The sequence below is a fragment of the Bufo gargarizans genome, unplaced genomic scaffold, assembly GCF_014858855.1.
Source record: "Bufo gargarizans isolate SCDJY-AF-19 unplaced genomic scaffold, ASM1485885v1 original_scaffold_1150_pilon, whole genome shotgun sequence".
NCBI lineage: Eukaryota > Metazoa > Chordata > Amphibia > Anura > Bufonidae > Bufo > Bufo gargarizans.
In genome coordinates this window covers 247,843-271,288 of record NW_025334254.1, presented here as the reverse complement: position 1 = coordinate 271,288, position 23,446 = coordinate 247,843, and the positions used below count along the sequence as shown (strand labels likewise).

General features: G+C 55.7%; 1 protein-coding gene across 1 annotated transcript; it reads left to right on the top strand.

The window, feature by feature from the left end:
• The first annotated feature begins 880 nt into the window (after window positions 1-880).
• Window positions 881-1,858, top strand: LOC122923007 (olfactory receptor 51G2-like). Its single transcript, XM_044273796.1, has one exon. The coding sequence runs from the start codon at window positions 881-883 to the stop codon at window positions 1,856-1,858; it is 978 nt and encodes a 325-aa protein (XP_044129731.1).
• The last annotated feature ends 21,588 nt before the right edge of the window (window positions 1,859-23,446 follow it).

The following is a 23,446-nucleotide window of genomic DNA, read 5'->3' as shown; positions in this document are numbered from 1 at the left end:
CTAGTGACATGGAGATGTATGAACCTTCTTATACATTGGGTGGGTAGATCCACTAGTGACATGGAGATGTATGAACCTTCTTATACATTGGGTGGGTAGATCCACTAGTGACATGGAGATGTATGAACCTTCTTATACATTGGGTGGGTAGATCCACTAGTGACATTGAGATGTATGAACCTTCTTATACATTGGGTGGGTAGATCCACTAGTGACATGGAGATGTATGAACCTTCCTATACATTGGGTGGGTAGATCCACTAGTGACATGGAGATGTATGAACCTTCTTATACATTGGGTGGGTGGGATCCACTAGTGACATTGAGATGTATGAACCTTCTTATACAATAGGTAGATCCACTAGTGACATGGAGATGTAAGAACCTTCTTATACATTGGGGTGGGTAGATCCACTAGTGACATGGAGATGTATGAACATTCTTATACATTGAGTGGGTAGATCTACTAGTGACATTGCGATGTATGAACCTTCTTATACATTGGGTGGGTAGATCCACTAGTGACATGGAGATGTAAGAACCTTCTTATACATTGGGTGGGTGGATCCACTAGTGACATGGAGATGTATGAACCTTTCTTATACATTGGGTGGGTAGATCCACTAGTGACATGGAGATGTATGAACATTCTTATACATTGAGTGGGTAGATCTACTAGTGACATTGAGATGTATGACCCTTCTTATACATTGGGTGGGTAGATCCACTAGTGACATGGAGATGTATGAACCTTCTTATACATTGGGTGGGTAGATCCACTAGTGACATGGAGATGTATGAACCTTCTTATACAATAGGTAGATCCACTAGTGACATGGAGATGTATGGCCAGTCTTCTTTTTCTGTGTCTAGGAGCAGAATGATCTCCTCGGTGAACACTACAGACAGCAGAAATGTCCTGACCCTGGTCTTGGTAGGAATCCCCGGCCTGGAACACATTTACTCCTGGATATTCATCCCGTTCTGCTTCGTCTACATAATTTCTTTGATTGGAAATGGCATCTTGTTCTTCCTCACTAAGACGGATGAGTCTCTGCAGACGCCCATGTATGACCTGGTTTCCATGCTGGCACTCACTGACCTGGGTCTGTCCCTGGTGACAATCCCCACAGTATTAGGGGTGTTTTTTCTCGAGTCCCTCAGGCTTCCAGTGCCTTTGTGCCTGCTCCAGATGTTCCTCATTCATTCCTTGTCGGTCATGGAATCTTCTGTCCTTCTAACCATGGCCTACGACAGATTTGTGGCCATCTGTAATCCTCTGCGATACTCATCTCTCCTCAGCAGATCACTTATCAGCAAGTTGGGGCTCCTCATGGTTTTACGGGGTGTGACTGTAATTTTGCCCATCGTCTTGATGCTGCAAAGCTCCAGTCTGTGTATGGGCGGCACACTGTCCCATGCCTTCTGCCTGCACCCAGATGTCATGAGGCTCCTCTGCTCGCAGCTATCAGCTTATAACATATACAGCATATTTGCAGTCTTATCCACGATGGGCCTGGATGCTCTCCTCATCACCCTGTCCTACATCCTGATACTGCGAGCCGTGTGTCGCCTGAGCTCCGCTTCGGAGCGTTGTAAAGCCTTCCACAGGTGTACGTGCCATATCATTGTGGTGCTTCTCTTCTACAGCCCCATGATTGGCCTCTCCATGATTCACAGATTTGGGGACCACAAGACCAATTTCATACATGTCCCCTTGGCGTATCTGCACTTCCTCTTACCGCCAGCAATAAATCCTATAGTGTATGGCGTAAAAACAAAACCAATCTATCAGCGCCTCATCCACAGACTACAACACGTCCTGCTACACATGAAGATACACAAGATTGTCCAATAATCTCTTCCTTCCTTCCTAATCTGCTCCTGCCACATTCCCACCTTTCGTTCTGGGCCTCAGAGTGCAGCCATACCACAGTGCTCTCGATACAGGCCATACGACAGTGCTCTCAACATTGGGCTTCAGACCAAGGCCATACCACAGTCCTTTTACCTGGGCCTCAGAGTGCAGCCATACCACAGTGCTCTCGATATAGGCCATACGACAGTGCTCCCAACATTGGGCCGCAGACCAAGGCCATACCACAGTCCTTTTACCTGGGCCTCAGAGTGCAGCCATACCACAGTGCTCTCGATATAGGCCATACGACAGTGCTCCCAACATTGGGCTTCAGACCAAGGCCATACCACAGTCCTTTTACCTGGGCCTCAGAGTGCAGCCATACCACAGTCCTCTCGATCTAGGCCATATGACAGTGCTCCCAACATTGGGCCTCAGACCAAGGCCATACCACAGTCCTTTTACCTGGGCCTCAGACTGCAGCCATACCACAGTGCTCTCGATATAGGCCATACGACAGTGCTCTCAACATTGGGCCTCAGACCAAGGCCATACCACAGTCCTTTTACCTGGGCCTCAGAGTGCAGCCATACCACAGTGCTCTCGATCTAGGCCATACGACAGTGCTCCCAACATTGGGCCTCAGACCAAGGCCATACCACAGTCCTTTTACCTGGGCCTCAGAGTGCAGCCATACCACAGTCCTCTCGATCTAGGCCATACTACAGTGCTCCCAACATTGGGCCGCAGACCAAGGCCATACCACAGTCCTTTTACCTGGGCCTCAGAGTGCAGCCATACCACAGTGCTCTCGATATAGGCCATACGACAGTGCTCCCAACATTGGGCCTCAGACCAAGGCCATACCACAGTCCTTTTACCTGGGCCTCAGAGTGCAGCCATACCACAGTGCTCTCGATATAGGCCATACGACAGTGCTCCCAACATTGGGCTTCAGACCAAGGCCATACCACAGTCCTTTTACCTGGGCCTCAGAGTGCAGCCATACCACAGTCCTCTCGATCTAGGCCATACGACAGTGCTCTCAACATTGGGCTTCAGACCAAGGCCATACCACAGTCCTTTTACCTGGGCCTCAGACTGCAGCCATACCACAGTGCTCTCGATCTAGGCCATACTACAGTGCTCCCAACATTGGGCCTCAGACCAAGGCTGTGACAGAATCGTTTGTCTATGGATTGCTTGTATTCTCCCTCCATTCGTCTGTTTGTTCGGCTGTTGCCTTGCCCCTACAGGCCCCATGTTTTCCACCGAAGAACTACCGAACGGCCGGCCACCCAGCATGGAAGTGTGCTGCTTGTTAACCCCTTGGCCCCATTAGAACGTGAACTGGGTGGTCGTCGTTCGCATACCAAACACGAGGCCGCAGCCATCTTGGACACACGAATGCCCAGCTGTGTTTGACGACGATTCTATGGAACGCAAAACGGATACTATTTTTCCCGAACACCGCTGAAAACCGCCAGCCTCCCTTCTTGGTTTGTTCCTGCATACGAACGGCCGGCCTGTCCAGTACGTACCACACGAAAGACATTACCCTCAGATAGCTGAGTCATGGAGCCGTGCATACCGAAAGACTATGTGAAAGACTTTGGCGATTGGACTATGTGTATAGGATCGGAGCGCCATTCGGTCATAATGTGCGCTCAGATCCAAGCTATCTGGAGATGTTAGGTGTCACTATTCGGTTCGGTACTTTGTGTTTTCTGTATTTTTATGAACTATAAAAATGGAGTTTTACCTGTATCCTGGGAGATAATTGGATTACTTCCCCATTGTCTCCGGGATAGAGGGGGGGGGGGCTTGTGTAACTAAAGGGGAAGGGTTTATGGCTGTGCCACTGTGATTGGCTATTGTAGCTCCTGTGTCCCAGTCTTCCTTCTGGTCCCCTAGGGGAGTGTTCACCAGGTGGGAGACCTGCCTAAATACCCGGCAGGTAGCCCTCAATAAACCAGATTCCTGTTTAACCATCAATACGGAGCCTCGTCTCGTACTTGGGGGGGGAATTGCTACTTTGGAATATACTTTTGCCTGTTCCCGGAAAGGTGGATTTCACATGGTTCTAATTCGGTGGATTTGAGTGTTCGTGGGTTGCTGCTCTCTTCGCCAGGTGAATCGCCCAAACGGTATTAACCCTCACTATACCGGGTTATACCGTAACAAACGCCCCAGAGTGAAACCATACCACAGTCCTTTTAACCTGGGCCCCAGAGTGAAGCCATACCCCGGTCCTCCCAACCTAGGCCTCATAGTGCAGCCACACCACGGTCCTCTTGACTGGGGCATCACAACAACGCTATACCACTTTCCTTCCAACCTGGGCCTCAGACCAAGGCCATGCCACAGTCATCCTGACCTGGGCCTCAGAGTACATACATACCACAATCCTCTCTACTTGAGCATCAGACTGCAGTCATACCACAGTCCTCCCAAACTGGGTCTTAGAATGCAGTCATACCACAGTCCTCCTGACATGGGCCTCAGTACATCCATACCACAGTCCCCCTAACCTGGGCCTTAGAATGCAGTCATACCACAGTCCTCCCAAACTGGGTCTTAGAATGCAGTCATACCACAGTCCTCCTGACATGGGCCTCAGTACATCCATACCACAGTCCCCCTAACCTGGGCCTTAGAATGTAGCCATACCACAGTCCTCCTGAGCTGGTCCTAAAAATCCACAATACCATAGTCCTCCAGATTAGGGAGTCAGACTGCAACAGTACCACAGTCCTCCTGATCTGGGCCTCAGAATGAAGACATACCACAGCCCTCCCGACCTGGGCCTCAGTCCAAGGCCATAGCACAGCCCCCCCCTCCCCCCCAACCTGGGCCTCAGTACATCCATACCACAGTACTCCTGACCTGGGCCTCAGTATATCCATACCACAGTCCTCCTGACAGAGGCCTCAGTACATCAATACCACAGTCCTCCTGACCTTGACCTCAGTATATCCATACCACATTCCTCCTGACCTTGGCCTCAGTACATCCATACCACAGTCCTCCTGACAGAGGCCTCAGTACATCCATACCACAGTCCTCCTGACAGAGGCCTCAGTACATCAATACCACAGTCCTCCTGACAGAGGCCTCAGTACATCAATACCACAGTCCTCCTGACCTTGACCTCAGTACATCCATACCACATTCCTCCTGACCTTGGCCTCAGTACATCCATATCACAGTCCTCCTGACCTGGGCCTCAGTACATCCATACCACAGTCCTCCTGACAGAGGCCTCAGTACATCAATACCACAGTCCTCCTGACAGAGGCCTCAGTACATCAATACCACAGTCCTCCTGACCTTGACCTCAGTACATCCATACCACATTCCTCCTGACCTTGGCCTCAGTACATCCATACCACAGTCCTCCTGACCTGGGCCTCAGTACATTCATACCACAGTCCTCCTGACCTGGGCCTCAGTACATCCATACCACAGTCCTCCTGACCTGGGCCTCAGTACATCCATACCACAGTCCTTCTGACCTTGGCCTCAGTACATCCATACCACAGTCCTTCTGACCTTGGCCTCAGTACATCCATACCACAGTCCTCCTGACAGAGGCCTCAGTACATCAATACCACAGTCCTCCTGACCTTGACCTCAGTACATCCATACCACAGTCCTCCTGACAGAGGCCTCAGTACATCAATACCACAGTCCTCCTGACCTTGACCTCAGTACATCCATACCACGGTCCCCCTGACCTTGGCCTCAGTACATCCATACCACAGTCCTCCTGACTTTGGCCTCAGTACATCCATACCACAGTCCTCCTGACCTGGGCCTCAGTACATCCATACCACAGTCCTCCTGACCTGGGCCTCAGTACATCCATACCACAGTCCTCCTGACCTTGGCCTCAGTACATCCATACCACAGTCCTCCTGACAGAGGCCTCAGTACATCCATACCACAGTCCTCCTGACAGAGGCCTCAGTACATCCATACCACAGTCCTGACCTGGGCCTCAGTACATCCATACCACAGTCCACCTGACAGAGGCCTCAGTACATCCATACCACAGTCATCCTGACCTTGGCCTCAGTACATCCATACCACAGTCCTCCTGACCTGGGCCTCAGTACATCCATACCACAGTCCTCCTGACCTGGGCCTCAGTACATCCATACCACAGTCCTCCTTACCTGGGCCTCAGTACATCCATACCACAGTCCTCCTGACAGAGGCCTCAGTACATCCATACAACAGTCCTCCTGACCTGGGCCTCAGTACATCCATACCACAGTCCTCCTGACCTGGGCCTCAGAGCGCAGCCATACCACAGTCCTCCTGACCTGGGCCTCAGTACATCCATACCACAGTCCTCCTGACCTTGGCCTCAGTACATCCATACCACAGTCCTCCTGACAGAGGCCTCAGTACATCCATACCACAGTCCTCCTGACAGAGGCCTCAGTACATCCATACCACAGTCCTGACCTGGGCCTCAGTACATCCATACCACAGTCCTCCTGACAGAGGCCTCAGTACATCCATACCACAGTCTTCCTGACCTTGGCCTCAGTACATCCATACCACAGTCCTCCTGACCTGGGCCTCAGTACATCCATACCACAGTCCTCCTGACCTGGGCCTCAGTACATCCATACCACAGTCCTCCTTACCTGGGCCTCAGTACATCCATACCACAGTCCTCCTGACAGAGGCCTCAGTACATCCATACAACAGTCCTCCTGACCTGGGCCTCAGTACATCCATACCACAGTCCTCCTGACCTGGGCCTCAGAGCGCAGCCATACCACAGTCCTCCTGACCTGGGCCTCAGAGCGCAGCCATACCACAGTCCTCCTGACCTGGGCCTCAGAGCGCAGCCATACCACAGTCCTCCTGACCTGGGCCTCAGAGCGCAGCCATACCACAGTCCTCCTGACCTGGGCCTCAGAGCGCAGCCATACCACAGTCCTCCTGACCTGGGCCTCAGAGCGCAGCCATACCACAGTCCTCCTGACCTGGGCCTCAGTACATCCATACCACAGTCCTGCTGACCTTGGCCTCAGTACATCCATACCACAGTCCTCCTGACCTGGGCCTCAGAGCGCAGCCATACCACAGTCCTCCTGACCTGGGCCTCAGAGCGCAGCCATACCACAGTCCTCCTGACCTGGGCCTCAGAGCGCAGCCATACCACAGTCCTCCTGACCTGGGCCTCAGAGCGCAGCCATACCACAGTCCTCCTGACCTGGGCCTCAGAGCGCAGCCATACCACAGTCCTCCTGACCTGGGCCTCAGAGCGCAGCCATACCACAGTCCTCCTGACCTGGGCCTCAGAGCGCAGCCATACCACAGTCCTCCTGACCTGGGCCTCAGAGCGCAGCCATACCACAGTCCTCCTGACCTGGGCCTCAGTACATTCATACCACAGTCCTCCTGACCTGGGCCTCAGTACATCCATACCACAGTCCTCCTGACCTGGGCCTCAGTATATCCATACCACAGTCCTCCTGACAGAGGCCTCAGTACATCCATACCACAGTCCTCCTGACCTGGGCCTCAGTACATCCTTACCACAGTCCTCCTGACCTGGGCCTCAGTACATCCATACCACAGTCCTCCTGACCTGGGCCTCAGTATATCCATACCACAGTCCTCCTGACAGAGGCCTCAGTACATCCATACCACAGTCCTCCTGACCTGGGCCTCAGAGCGCAGCCATACCACAGTCCTCCTGACCTGGGCCTCAGAGCGCAGCCATACCACAGTCCTCCTGACCTGGGCCTCAGTACATTCATACCACAGTCCTCCTGACCTGGGCCTCAGTACATCCATACCACAGTCCTCCTGACCTGGGCCTCAGTATATCCATACCACAGTCCTCCTGACAGAGGCCTCAGTACATCCATACCACAGTCCTCCTGACCTGGGCCTCAGAGCGCAGCCATACCACAGTCCTCCTGACCTGGGCCTCAGAGCGCAGCCATACCACAGTCCTCCTGACCTGGGCCTCAGTACATTCATACGACAGTCCTCCTGACCTGGGCCTCAGTACATCCATACCACAGTCCTCCTGACCTGGGCCTCAGTATATCCATACCACAGTCCTCCTGACAGAGGCCTCAGTATATCCATACCACAGTCCTCCTGACCTGGGCCTCAGTACATCCATAACACAGTCCTCCTGACCTGGGCCTCAGTATATCCATACCACAGTCCTCCTGACCTGGGCCTCAGAGCGCAGCCATACCACAGTCCTCCTGACCTGGGCCTCAGAGCGCAGCCATACCACAGTCCTCCTGACCTGGGCCTCAGAGCGCAGCCATACCACAGTCCTCCTGACCTGGGCCTCAGAGCGCAGCCATACCACAGTCCTCCTGACCTGGGCCTCAGAGCGCAGCCATACCACAGTCCTCCTGACCTGGGCCTCAGTACATTCATACCACAGTCCTCCTGACCTGGGCCTCAGTACATCCATACCACAGTCCTCCTGACCTGGGCCTCAGTATATCCATACCACAGTCCTCCTGACCTGGGCCTCAGTACAGCCATACCACAGTCCTCCTGACCTGGGCCTCAGTACATCCATACCACAGTCCTCCTGACCTGGGCCTCAGAGCGCAGCCATACCACAGTCCTCCTGACCTGGGCCTCAGTACATTCATACGACAGTCCTCCTGACCTGGGCCTCAGTACATCCATACCACAGTCCTCCTGACCTGGGCCTCGGTATATCCATACCACAGTCCTCCTGACAGAGGCCTCAGTACATCCATACCACAGTCCTCCTGACCTGGGCCTCAGAGCGCAGCCATACCACAGTCCTCCTGACCTGGGCCTCAGAGCGCAGCCATACCACAGTCCTCCTGACCTGGGCCTCAGAGCGCAGCCATACCACAGTCCTCCTGACCTGGGCCTCAGAGCGCAGCCATACCACAGTCCTCCTGACCTGGGCCTCAGAGCGCAGCCATACCACAGTCCTCCTGACCTGGGCCTCAGAGCGCAGCCATACCACAGTCCTCCTGACCTGGGCCTCAGTACATTCATACCACAGTCCTCCTGACCTGGGCCTCAGTACATCCATACCACAGTCCTCCTGACCTGGGCCTCAGTATATCCATACCACAGTCCTCCTGACCTGGGCCTCAGTATATCCATACCACAGTCCTCCTGACAGAGGCCTCAGTACATCCATACCACAGTCCTCCTGACCTGGGCCTCAGTACATCCATACCACAGTCCTCCTGACCTGGGCCTCAGAGCGCAGCCATACCATAGTCCTCCTGACCTGGGCCTCAGTACATCCATACCACAGTCCTCCTGACCTTGGCCTCAGAGCGCAGCCATACCACAGTCCTCCTGACCTGGGCCTCAGTACATCCATACCACAGTCCTCCTGACCTGGGCCTCAGAGCGCAGCCATACCACAGTCCTCCTGACCTGGGCCTCAGAGCACAGCCATACCACAGTCCACCTGACAGAGGCCTCAGTACATCCATACAACAGTCCTCCTGACCTGGGCCTCAGAGCGCAGCCATACCACAGTCCTCCTGACCTGGGCCTCAGTACATCCATACCACAGTCCTCCTGACCTGGGCCTCAGAGTGCAGCCATACCACAGTCCTCCTGACCTGGGCCTCAGAGTGCAGCCATACCACAGTCCTCCTGACCTGGGCCTCAGAGCACAGCCATACCACAGTCCTCCTGACCTGGGCCTCAGAGCGCAGCCATACCACAGTCCTCCTGACCTGGGCCTCAGAGCGCAGCCATACCACAGTCCTCCTGACCTGGGCCTCAGTACATCCATACCACAGTCCTCCTGACCTGGGCCTCAGAGCGCAGCCATACCACAGTCCTCCTGACCTGGGCCTCAGAGCACAGCCATACCACAGTCCACCTGACAGAGGCCTCAGTACATCCATACAACAGTCCTCCTGACCTGGGCCTCAGAGCGCAGCCATACCACAGTCCTCCTGACCTGGGCCTCAGTACATCCATACCACAGTCCTCCTAGAGTGCAGCCATACCACAGTCCTCCTGACCTGGGCCTCAGAGTGCAGCCATACCACAGTCCTCCTGACCTGGGCCTCAGAGCACAGCCATACCACAGTCCTCCTGACCTGGGCCTCAGAGCGCAGCCATACCACAGTCCTCCTGACCTGGGCCTCAGAGCGCAGCCATACCACAGTCCTCCTGACCTGGGCCTCAGTACATTCATACCACAGTCCTCCTGACCTGGGCCTCAGTATATCCATACCACAGTCCTCCTGACCTGGGCCTCAGTACATCCATACCACAGTCCTCCTGACCTGGGCCTCAGTACATCCATACCACAGTCCTCCTGACCTGGGCCTCAAAGCGCAGCCATACCACAGTCCTCCTGACCTGGGCCTCAGTACATTCATACCACAGTCCTCCTGACCTGGGCCTCAGTATATCCATACCACAGTCCTCCTGACAGAGGCCTCAGTACATCCATACCATAGTCCTGCTGACCTTGGCCTCAGTACATCCATACCACAGTCCTCCTGACCTGGGCCTCAGTACATCCATACCACAGTCCTCCTGACCTGGGCCTCAGAGCGCAGCCATACAACAGTCCTCCTGACCTGGGCCTCAGAGCGCAGCCATACCACAGTCCTCCTGACCTGGGCCTCAGAGCGCAGCCATACCACAGTCCTCCTGACCTGGGCCTCAGAGCGCAGCCATACCACAGTCCTCCTGACCTGGGCCTCAGAGCGCAGCCATACCACAGTCCTCCTGACCTGGGCCTCAGAGCGGAGCCATACCACAGTCCTCCTGACCTGGGCCTCAGAGCGCAGCCATACCACAGTCCTCCTGACCTGGGCCTCAGTACATTCATACCACAGTCCTCCTGACCTGGGCCTCAGTACATCCATACCACAGTCCTCCTGACCTGGGCCTCAGTATATCCATACCACAGTCCTCCTGACAGAGGCCTCAGTACATCCATACCACAGTCCTCCTGACCTGGGCCTCAGTACATCCATACCACAGTCCTCCTGACCTGGGCCTCAGAGCGCAGCCATACCACAGTCCTCCTGACCTGGGCCTCAGTACAGCCATACGACAGTCCTCCTGACCTTGGCCTCAGTACATCCATACCACAGTCCTCCTGACCTGGGCCTCAGAGCGCAGCCATACCACAGTCCTCCTGACCTGGGCCTCAGTACATTCATACCACAGTCCTCCTGACCTGGGCCTCAGTACATCCATACCACAGTCCTCCTGACCTGAGCCTCAGTATATCCATACCACAGTCCTCCTGACCTTGGCCTCAGTACATCCATACGACAGTCCTCCTGACCTGGGCCTCAGTACATCCATACCACAGTCCTCCTGACCTGGGCCTCAGTATATCCATACCAAAGTCCTCCTGACAGAGGCCTCAGTACATCCATACCACAGTCCTCCTGACCTGGGCCTCAGAGCGCAGCCATACCACAGTCCTCCTGACCTGGGCCTCAGAGCGCAGCCATACCACAGTCCTCCTGACCTGGGCCTCAGAGCGCAGCCATACCACAGTCCTCCTGACCTGGGCCTCAGAGCGCAGCCATACCACAGTCCTCCTGACCTGGGCCTCAGTACATTCATACCACAGTCCTCCTGACCTGGGCCTCAGTACATCCATACCACAGTCCTCCTGACCTGGGCCTCAGTATATCCATACCACAGTCCTCCTGACAGAGGCCTCAGTACATCCATACCACAGTCCTCCTGACCTGGGCCTCAGTACAGCCATACCACAGTCCTCCTGACCTGGGCCTCAGAGCGCAGCCATACCACAGTCCTCCTGACCTGGGCCTCAGTACATTCATACCACAGTCCTCCTGACCTGGGCCTCAGTACATCCATACCACAGTCCTCCTGACCTGGGCCTCAGAGCGCAGCCATACCACAGTCCTCCTGACCTGGGCCTCAGTACATTCATACCACAGTCCTCCTGACCTGGGCCTCAGTACATCCATACCACAGTCCTCCTGACCTGGGCCTCAGTATATCCATACCACAGTCCTCCTGACAGAGGCCTCAGTACATCCATACCACAGTCCTCCTGACCTGGGCCTCAGTACATCCATACCACAGTCCTCCTGACCTGGGCCTCAGAGCGCAGCCATACCACAGTCCTCCTGACCTGGGCCTCAGTACATTCATAGGACAGTCCTCCTGACCTGGGCCTCAGTACATCCATACCACAGTCCTCCTGACCTGGGCCTCAGTATATCCATACCACAGTCCTCCTGACAGAGGCCTCAGTACATCCATACCACAGTCCTCCTGACCTGGGCCTCAGTACATCCATACCACAGTCCTCCTGACCTGGGCCTCAAAGCGCAGCCATACCACAGTCCTCCTGACCTGGGCCTCAGTACATTCATACCACAGTCCTCCTGACCTGGGCCTCAGTATATCCATACCACAGTCCTCCTGACAGAGGCCTCAGTACATCCATACCATAGTCCTGCTGACCTTGGCCTCAGTACATCCATACCACAGTCCTCCTGACCTGGGCCTCAGTACATCCATACCACAGTCCTCCTGACCTGGGCCTCAGAGCGCAGCCATACCACAGTCCTCCTGACCTGGGCCTCAGAGCGCAGCCATACCACAGTCCTCCTGACCTGGGCCTCAGAGCGCAGCCATACCACAGTCCTCCTGACCTGGGCCTCAGAGCGCAGCCATACCACAGTCCTCCTGACCTGGGCCTCAGAGCGCAGCCATACCACAATCCTCCTGACCTGGGCCTCAGAGCGCAGCCATACCACAGTCCTCCTGACCTGGGCCTCAGAGCGCAGCCATACCACAGTCCTCCTGACCTGGGCCTCAGAGCGCAGCCATACCACAGTCCTCCTGACCTGGGCCTCAGTACATTCATACCACAGTCCTCCTGACCTGGGCCTCAGTACATCCATACCACAGTCCTCCTGACCTGGGCCTCAGTATATCCATACCACAGTCCTCCTGACAGAGGCCTCAGTACATCCATACCACAGTCCTCCTGACCTGGGCCTCAGTACATCCATACCACAGTCCTCCTGACCTGGGCCTCAGAGCGCAGCCATACCACAGTCCTCCTGACCTGGGCCTCAGTACAGCCATACGACAGTCCTCCTGACCTTGGCCTCAGTACATCCATACCACAGTCCTCCTGACCTGGGCCTCAGAGCGCAGCCATACCACAGTCCTCCTGACCTGGGCCTCAGTACATTCATACCACAGTCCTCCTGACCTGGGCCTCAGTACATCCATACCACAGTCCTCCTGACCTGAGCCTCAGTATATCCATACCACAGTCCTCCTGACCTTGGCCTCAGTACATCCATACGACAGTCCTCCTGACCTGGGCCTCAGTACATCCATACCACAGTCCTCCTGACCTGGGCCTCAGTATATCCATACCACAGTCCTCCTGACAGAGGCCTCAGTACATCCATACCACAGTCCTCCTGACCTGGGCCTCAGAGCGCAGCCATACCACAGTCCTCCTGACCTGGGCCTCAGAGCGCAGCCATACCACAGTCCTCCTGACCTGGGCCTCAGAGCGCAGCCATACCACAGTCCTCCTGACCTGGGCCTCAGAGCGCAGCCATACCACAGTCCTCCTGACCTGGGCCTCAGAGCGCAGCCATACCACAGTCCTCCTGACCTGGGCCTCAGAGCGCAGCCATACCACAGTCCTCCTGACCTGGGCCTCAGTACATTCATACCACAGTCCTCCTGACCTGGGCCTCAGTACATCCATACCACAGTCCTCCTGACCTGGGCCTCAGTATATCCATACCACAGTCCTCCTGACAGAGGCCTCAGTACATCCATACCACAGTCCTCCTGACCTGGGCCTCAGTACAGCCATACCACAGTCCTCCTGACCTGGGCCTCAGAGCGCAGCCATACCACAGTCCTCCTGACCTGGGCCTCAGTACATTCATACCACAGTCCTCCTGACCTGGGCCTCAGTACATCCATACCACAGTCCTCCTGACCTGGGCCTCAGAGCGCAGCCATACCACAGTCCTCCTGACCTGGGCCTCAGAGCACAGCCATACCACAGTCCACCTGACAGAGGCCTCAGTACATCCATACAACAGTCCTCCTGACCTGGGCCTCAGTACATCCATACCACAGTCCTCCTGACCTGGGCCTCAGTATATCCATACCACAGTCCTCCTGACCTGGGCCTCAGAGCGCAGCCATACCACAGTCCTCCTGACCTGGGCCTCAGAGCGCAGCCATACCACAGTCCTCCTGACCTGGGCCTCAGAGCGCAGCCATACCACAGTCCTCCTGACCTGGGCCTCAGAGCGCAGCCATACCACAGTCCTCCTGACCTGGGCCTCAGAGCGCAGCCATACCACAGTCCTCCTGACCTGGGCCTCAGTACATTCATACCACAGTCCTCCTGACCTGGGCCTCAGTACATCCATACCACAGTCCTCCTGACCTGGGCCTCAGTATATCCATACCACAGTCCTCCTGACCTGGGCCTCAGTACAGCCATACCACAGTCCTCCTGACCTGGGCCTCAGTACATCCATACCACAGTCCTCCTGACCTGGGCCTCAGAGCGCAGCCATACCACAGTCCTCCTGACCTGGGCCTCAGTACATTCATACGACAGTCCTCCTGACCTGGGCCTCAGTACATCCATACCACAGTCCTCCTGACCTGGGCCTCGGTATATCCATACCACAGTCCTCCTGACAGAGGCCTCAGTACATCCATACCACAGTCCTCCTGACCTGGGCCTCAGAGCGCAGCCATACCACAGTCCTCCTGACCTGGGCCTCAGAGCGCAGCCATACCACAGTCCTCCTGACCTGGGCCTCAGAGCGCAGCCATACCACAGTCCTCCTGACCTGGGCCTCAGAGCGCAGCCATACCACAGTCCTCCTGACCTGGGCCTCAGAGCGCAGCCATACCACAGTCCTCCTGACCTGGGCCTCAGAGCGCAGCCATACCATAGTCCTCCTGACCTGGGCCTCAGTACATTCATACCACAGTCCTCCTGACCTGGGCCTCAGTACATCCATACCACAGTCCTCCTGACCTGGGCCTCAGTATATCCATACCACAGTCTCCTGACCTGGGCCTCAGTATATCCATACCACAGTCCTCCTGACAGAGGCCTCAGTACATCCATACCACAGTCCTCCTGACCTGGGCCTCAGTACATCCATACCACAGTCCTCCTGACCTGGGCCTCAGAGCGCAGCCATACCATAGTCCTCCTGACCTGGGCCTCAGTACATCCATACCACAGTCCTCCTGACCTTGGCCTCAGAGCGCAGCCATACCACAGTCCTCCTGACCTGGGCCTCAGTACATCCATACAACAGTACTCCTGACCTGGGCCTCAGAGCGCAGCCATACCACAGTCCTCCTGACCTGGGCCTCAGAGCACAGCCATACCACAGTCCACCTGACAGAGGCCTCAGTACATCCATACAACAGTCCTCCTGACCTGGGCCTCAGAGCGCAGCCATACCACAGTCCTCCTGACCTGGGCCTCAGTACATCCATACCACAGTTCTCCTGACCTGGGCCTCAGAGTGCAGCCATACCACAGTCCTCCTGACCTGGGCCTCAGAGTGCAGCCATACCACAGTCCTCCTGACCTGGGCCTCAGAGCACAGCCATACCACAGTCCTCCTGACCTGGGCCTCAGAGCGCAGCCATACCACAGTCCTCCTGACCTGGGCCTCAGAGCGCAGCCATACCACAGTCCTCCTGACCTGGGCCTCAGTACATCCATAAGACAGTCCTCCTGACCTGGGCCTCAGAGCGCAGCCATACCACAGTCCTCCTGACCTGGGCCTCAGAGCACAGCCATACCACAGTCCACCTGACAGAGGCCTCAGTACATCCCTACTACAGTCCTCCTGACCTGGGCCTCAGAGCGCAGCCATACCACAGTCCTCCTGACCTGGGCCTCAGTACATCCATACCACAGTCCTCCTAGAGTGCAGCCATACCACAGTCCTCCTGACCTGGGCCTCAGAGTGCAGCCATACCACAGTCCTCCTGACCTGGGCCTCAGAGCACAGCCATACCACAGTCCTCCTGACCTGGGCCTCAGAGCGCAGCCATACCACAGTCCTCCTGACCTGGGCCTCAGAGCGCAGCCATACCACAGTCCTCCTGACCTGGGCCTCAGAGCGCAGCCATACCACAGTCCTCCTGACCTGGGCCTCAGTACATTCATACCACAGTCCTCCTGACCTGGGCCTCAGTATATCCATACCACAGTCCTCCTGACCTGGGCCTCAGTACATCCATACCACAGTCCTCCTGACCTGGGCCTCAGTACATCCATACCACAGTCCTCCTGACCTGGGCCTCAAAGCGCAGCCATACCACAGTCCTCCTGACCTGGGCCTCAGTACATCATACCACAGTCCTCCTGACCTGGGCCTCAGTATATCCATACCACAGTCCTCCTGACAGAGGCCTCAGTACATCCATACCATAGTCCTGCTGACCTTGGCCTCAGTACATCCATACCACAGTCCTCCTGACCTGGGCCTCAGTACATCCATACCACAGTCCTCCTGACCTGGGCCTCAGAGCGCAGCCATACCACAGTCCTCCTGACCTGGGCCTCAGAGCGCAGCCATACCACAGTCCTCCTGACCTGGGCCTCAGAGCGCAGCCATACCACAGTCCTCCTGACCTGGGCCTCAGAGCGCAGCCATACCACAGTCCTCCTGACCTGGGCCTCAGAGCGCAGCCATACCACAGTCCTCCTGACCTGGGCCTCAGAGCGCAGCCATACCACAGTCCTCCTGTCCTGGGCCTCAGAGCGCAGCCATACCACAGTCCTCCTGACCTGGGCCTCAGTACATCCATACCACAGTCCTCCTGACCTGGGCCTCAGTATATCCATACCAAAGTCCTCCTGACAGAGGCCTCAGTACATCCATACCACAGTCCTCCTGACCTGGGCCTCAGAGCGCAGCCATACCACAGTCCTCCTGACCTGGGCCTCAGAGCGCAGCCATACCACAGTCCTCCTGACCTGGGCCTCAGAGCGCAGCCATACCACAGTCCTCCTGACCTGGGCCTCAGAGCGCAGCCATACCACAGTCCTCCTGACCTGGGCCTCAGTACATTCATACCACAGTCCTCCTGACCTGGGCCTCAGTACATCCATACCACAGTCCTCCTGACCTGGGCCTCAGTATATCCATACCACAGTCCTCCTGACAGAGGCCTCAGTACATCCATACCACAGTCCTCCTGACCTGGGCCTCAGTACAGCCATACCACAGTCCTCCTGACCTGGGCCTCAGAGCGCAGCCATACCACAGTCCTCCTGACCTGGGCCTCAGTACATTCATACCACAGTCCTCCTGACCTGGGCCTCAGTACATCCATACCACAGTCCTCCTGACCTGGGCCTCAGAGCGCAGCCATACCACAGTCCTCCTGACCTGGGCCTCAGTACATTCATACCACAGTCCTCCTGACCTGGGCCTCAGTACATCCATACCACAGTCCTCCTGACCTGGGCCTCAGTATATCCATACCACAGTCCTCCTGACAGAGGCCTCAGTACATCCATACCACAGTCCTCCTGACCTGGGCCTCAGTACATCCATACCACAGTCCTCCTGACCTGGGCCTCAGAGCGCAGCCATACCACAGTCCTCCTGACCTGGGCCTCAGTACATTCATAGGACAGTCCTCCTGACCTGGGCCTCAGTACATCCATACCACAGTCCTCCTGACCTGGGCCTCAGTATATCCATACCACAGTCCTCCTGACAGAGGCCTCAGTACATCCATACCACAGTCCTCCTGACCTGGGCCTCAGTACATCCATACCACAGTCCTCCTGACCTGGGCCTCAAAGCGCAGCCATACCACAGTCCTCCTGACCTGGGCCTCAGTACATTCATACCACAGTCCTCCTGACCTGGGCCTCAGTATATCCATACCACAGTCCTCCTGACAGAGGCCTCAGTACATCCATACCATAGTCCTGCTGACCTTGGCCTCAGTACATCCATACCACAGTCCTCCTGACCTGGGCCTCAGTACATCCATACCACAGTCCTCCTGACCTGGGCCTCAGAGCGCAGCCATACCACAGTCCTCCTGACCTGGGCCTCAGAGCGCAGCCATACCACAGTCCTCCTGACCTGGGCCTCAGAGCGCAGCCATACCACAGTCCTCCTGACCTGGGCCTCAGAGCGCAGCCATACCACAGTCCTCCTGACCTGGGCCTCAGAGCGCAGCCATACCACAATCCTCCTGACCTGGGCCTCAGAGCGCAGCCATACCACAGTCCTCCTGACCTGGGCCTCAGAGCGCAGCCATACCACAGTCCTCCTGACCTGGGCCTCAGAGCGCAGCCATACCACAGTCCTCCTGACCTGGGCCTCAGTACATTCATACCACAGTCCTCCTGACCTGGGCCTCAGTACATCCATACCACAGTCCTCCTGACCTGGGCCTCAGTATATCCATACCACAGTCCTCCTGACAGAGGCCTCAGTACATCCATACCACAGTCCTCCTGACCTGGGCCTCAGTACATCCATACCACAGTCCTCCTGACCTGGGCCTCAGAGCGCAGCCATACCACAGTCCTCCTGACCTGGGCCTCAGTACAGCCATACGACAGTCCTCCTGACCTTGGCCTCAGTACATCCATACCACAGTCCTCCTGACCTGGGCCTCAGAGCGCAGCCATACCACAGTCCTCCTGACCTGGGCCTCAGTACATTCATACCACAGTCCTCCTGACCTGGGCCTCAGTACATCCATACCACAGTCCTCCTGACCTGAGCCTCAGTATATCCATACCACAGTCCTCCTGACCTTGGCCTCAGTACATCCATACGACAGTCCTCCTGACCTGGGCCTCAGTACATCCATACCACAGTCCTCCTGACCTGGGCCTCAGTATATCCATACCACAGTCCTCCTGACAGAGGCCTCAGTACATCCATACCACAGTCCTCCTGACCTGGGCCTCAGAGCGCAGCCATACCACAGTCCTCCTGACCTGGGCCTCAGAGCGCAGCCATACCACAGTCCTCCTGACCTGGGCCTCAGAGCGCAGCCATACCACAGTCCTCCTGACCTGGGCCTCAGAGCGCAGCCATACCACAGTCCTCCTGACCTGGGCCTCAGAGCGCAGCCATACCACAGTCCTCCTGACCTGGGCCTCAGAGCGCAGCCATACCACAGTCCTCCTGACCTGGGCCTCAGTACATTCATACCACAGTCCTCCTGACCTGGGCCTCAGTACATCCATACCACAGTCCTCCTGACCTGGGCCTCAGTATATCCATACCACAGTCCTCCTGACAGAGGCCTCAGTACATCCATACCACAGTCCTCCTGACCTGGGCCTCAGTACAGCCATACCACAGTCCTCCTGACCTGGGCCTCAGAGCGCAGCCATACCACAGTCCTCCTGACCTGGGCCTCAGTACATTCATACCACAGTCCTCCTGACCTGGGCCTCAGTACATCCATACCACAGTCCTCCTGACCTGGGCCTCAGAGCGCAGCCATACCACAGTCCTCCTGACCTGGGCCTCAGAGCACAGCCATACCACAGTCCACCTGACAGAGGCCTCAGTACATCCATACAACAGTCCTCCTGACCTGGGCCTCAGAGCGCAGCCATACCACAGTCCTCCTGACCTGGGCCTCAGTATATCCATACCACAGTCCTCCTGACAGAGGCCTCAGTACATCCATACCACAGTCCTCCTGACCTGGGCCTCAGTACATCCATACCACAGTCCTCCTGACCTGGGCCTCAGAGCGCAGCCATACCACAGTCCTCCTGACCTGGGCCTCAGAGCGCAGCCATACCACAGTCCTCCTGACCTGGGCCTCAGAGCGCAGCCATACCACAGTCCTCCTGACCTGGGCCTCAGAGCGCAGCCATACCACAGTCCTCCTGACCTGGGCCTCAGAGCGCAGCCATACCACAGTCCTCCTGACCTGGGCCTCAGAGCGCAGCCATACCACAGTCCTCCTGACCTGGGCCTCAGTACATCCATACCACAGTCCTCCTGACAGAGGCCTCAGTACATCCATACCACAGTCCCCCTGACCTGGGCCTCAGAGCGCAGCCATACCACAGTACTCCTGACCTGGGCCTCAGTATATTCATACCACAGTCCTCCTGACAGAGGCCTCAGTACATCCATACCACAGTCCTCCTGACCTGGGCCTCAGTACATCCATACCACAGTCCTCCTGACCTGGGCCTCAGAGCGCAGCCATACCACAGTCCTCCTGACCTGGGCCTCAGTATATTCATACCACAGTCCTCCTGACAGAGGCCTCAGTACATCCATACCACAGTCCTCCTGACCTTGGCTCAGTACATCCATACCACAGTCCTCCTGACCTGGGCCTCAGTACATCCATACCACAGTCCTCCTGACCTGGGCCTCAGTACATCCATACCACAGTCCTCCTGACAGAGGCCTCAGTACATCCATACAACAGTCCTCCTGACCTGGGCCTCAGTACATCCGTACCACAGTCCTGCTGACCTTGGTCTCAGTACATCCATACCACAGTCCTCCTGACCTGGGCCTCAGTACATCCATACCACAGTCCTCCTGAGAGAGGCCTCAGTACATCCATACCACAGTCCTCCTGACCTGGGCCTCAGTACATCCATATGACAGTCCTCCTGACAGAGGCCTCAGTACATCCATACCACAGTCCTCCTGACCTGGGCCTCAGTACATCCATATGACAGTCCTCCTGACAGAGGCCTCAGTACATCCATACCACAGTCCTCCTGACCTGGGCCTCAGTACATCCATATGACAGTCCTCCTGACAGAGGCCTCAGTACATCCATACCACAGTCCTCCTGACCTGGGCCTCAGTACATCCATACCACAGTCCTCCTGACCTGGGCCTCAGAGCGCAGCCATACCACAATCCTCCTGACAGAGGCCTCAGTACATCCATACCACAGTCCTCCTGACCTGGGCCTCAGTACATCCATACCACAGTCCTCCTGACCTGGGCCTCAGAGCGCAGCCATACCACAGTCCTCCTGACCTGGGCCTCAGAGCGCAGCCATACCACAGTCCTCCTGACCTGGGCCTCAGTACATCCATACCACAGTCCTCCTGACCTGGGCCTCAGAGCGCAGCCATACCACAGTCCTCCTGACCTGGGCCTCAGAGCGCAGCCATACCACAGTCCTCCTGACCTGGGCCTCAGAGCGCAGCCATACCACAGTCCACCCAACCTCCACCTCAGACCATAGCATAGAAGCCTTGTAGGCTCAACGTTGTAATAATAACTAATGAATTACAACCCAAACCAATAACAGAGGAAACTAAAAACCAAGAAGTGGCCTTCCAAAATTAGCAATGGAGATTTAACCCAAGAAGCCATACTGGGGGCTTAAGTGCCCATACCATAAGGCAGGCGACCAATTGTGTCACCTTGGTAAGGTGGTAAAAAAGGCGGGAGGCGGACAGGCATCACCAGCCTGAGTAAGGAGCGGACGGGACGGAAATGATGACAAGTGGTGGATCTCCGCTAACCTTATGTTTGGTGCTTTATAATATGCACGGACAGATCGTAACCCGCAGCCATGCCAAGAGCCATCAGTGGAGGACATCTTTGTCGTGGCGTCCTGAGGGGACAGCTATGGCTGGTGGGCTCAGCTACTCTGTTGGGGTCAGGCTACACTACTTCAGGTGTGAAGGGAAATAAAGGCAGATCATACAATCAGACATGACTGGTGTATGTATCGGGGGTAAGTGCTTGAGCATGGACACTTATTGTACAACGGACATTAGGGCAGTAGGCAGTAGGCCTGCACGATATATCGCTAAAGCAATCGTATCGCGATAATTGCCGATTGCAATATGGCGATTTGGCCGACCCAAAAATGCTGCCATTATTTTTCGCTTTATAAGACACACTTTTTCTCCTCAAACGTGGGAGGAAAATGGCAGTGCGCCTCATAAAGCGATGGTTGACTTTTTACGTGGCTGACACTGATGTATCGCCGGCCGCTATGCTGCACAGTGGGAGGGGCTGGAGGCAAGTCGTGGCGGGCCCCGCGCACATAACGGTCTCTGTAAGTAAAGTCTTTCTTTACCGCTGAAGCCATCGCTCTCCTATTGATATGATCGCCAGCCTCTCTGCTCACTATGACTGCACCGCAGCGGGCGGCGCATGGCGTCAGTCAGTCTCCTGCTTCATTAATGAAGTGGGAGGGGCGTGAATGACTGACTGACGCCATGCGCCGGCCGCCCGCTGCGGTGCAGTCAGAGTGAGCACAGAGGCTGGCGATCATATCAATAGGAGAGCGATCCCCCATAACAGTGCCATCCAGAGATCCTCATAACAGTGCCATCCAGAGATCCCCCATAACAGTGACATCCAGAGATCCCCCATAACAGTGACATCCACAGATCCCCCATAACAATGCCAGCCACAGATCCCCCATAACAATGCCAGCCACAGATCCCCCATAACAGTGTCATTCAGAGAACCCCATAACAGTGCCATCCAGAGATCCCCCATAACAGTGACATCCACAGATCCCCCATAACAGTGACATCCACAGATCCCCCATAACAGTGACATCCACAGATCCTCCATAACAGTGTCATCCAGAGATCCCCCATAACAGTGCCAGCCACAGATCCTCCATAACAGTGTCATCCACAGATCCCCCATAACAATGCCAGCCACAGATCCCCCATAACAGTGTCATCCACAGATCCTCCATAACACTGTCCTCCACAGATCCCCCATAACAGTGCCATCCACAGATCCCCCAAGACAGTGCCATCCAGAGATCCCTCATAACAGTGCTATCCACAGAGCCCCCATAACAGTGCCACCCACAGATCCCTCATAACAGTGCCATCCACAGATATCCCATAACAATGCTAGCAACAGATCCTCCATAACAGTGCCAGCCACAGATCCCCCATAACAGTGTCATCCACAGATCCCCCATAACAATGCCAGCCACAGATCCCCCATAACAGTGCCATCCACAGATCCTCCATAACACTGTCCTCCACAGATCCCCCATAACAGTGCCATCCACAGATCCCCCAAAACAGTGCCATCCACAGATCCCCCATAACAGTGCCATCCACAGATCCCCCAAAACAGTGCCATCCACAGATCCCCATAACAGTGTCATCCACAGAGCCCCCATAACAGTGACCTCCACAGATCCCCCCATAACAAGCAGTGGTCTGACGTTCTGGCACACCCAGCCTGGTTTTTATTACAGTTTTGCAAATACAGAACAGATACAACACATCCCCACAATGCATCATGGTTTCCTCCCCTCTGTCCCGGAGACAACTGAGGAATAATCCAATTATCTCTCAGGACAAAGGGAGATCGCCAATACACATGTGGAGACAACAGGACAGACATCACCATTTAAACACACAATGGGACAATAGAAACACACCCAGCATATTCCTCCCCTCTGCCGGTGATGACCGTTGAACACAAGGGCGAATATAATTATCAAAGGCAGAGAAATACAGTTTTATAAAACATATCACAGGAACCCCAAAACATGCAATAACCCCATAACCAATATATC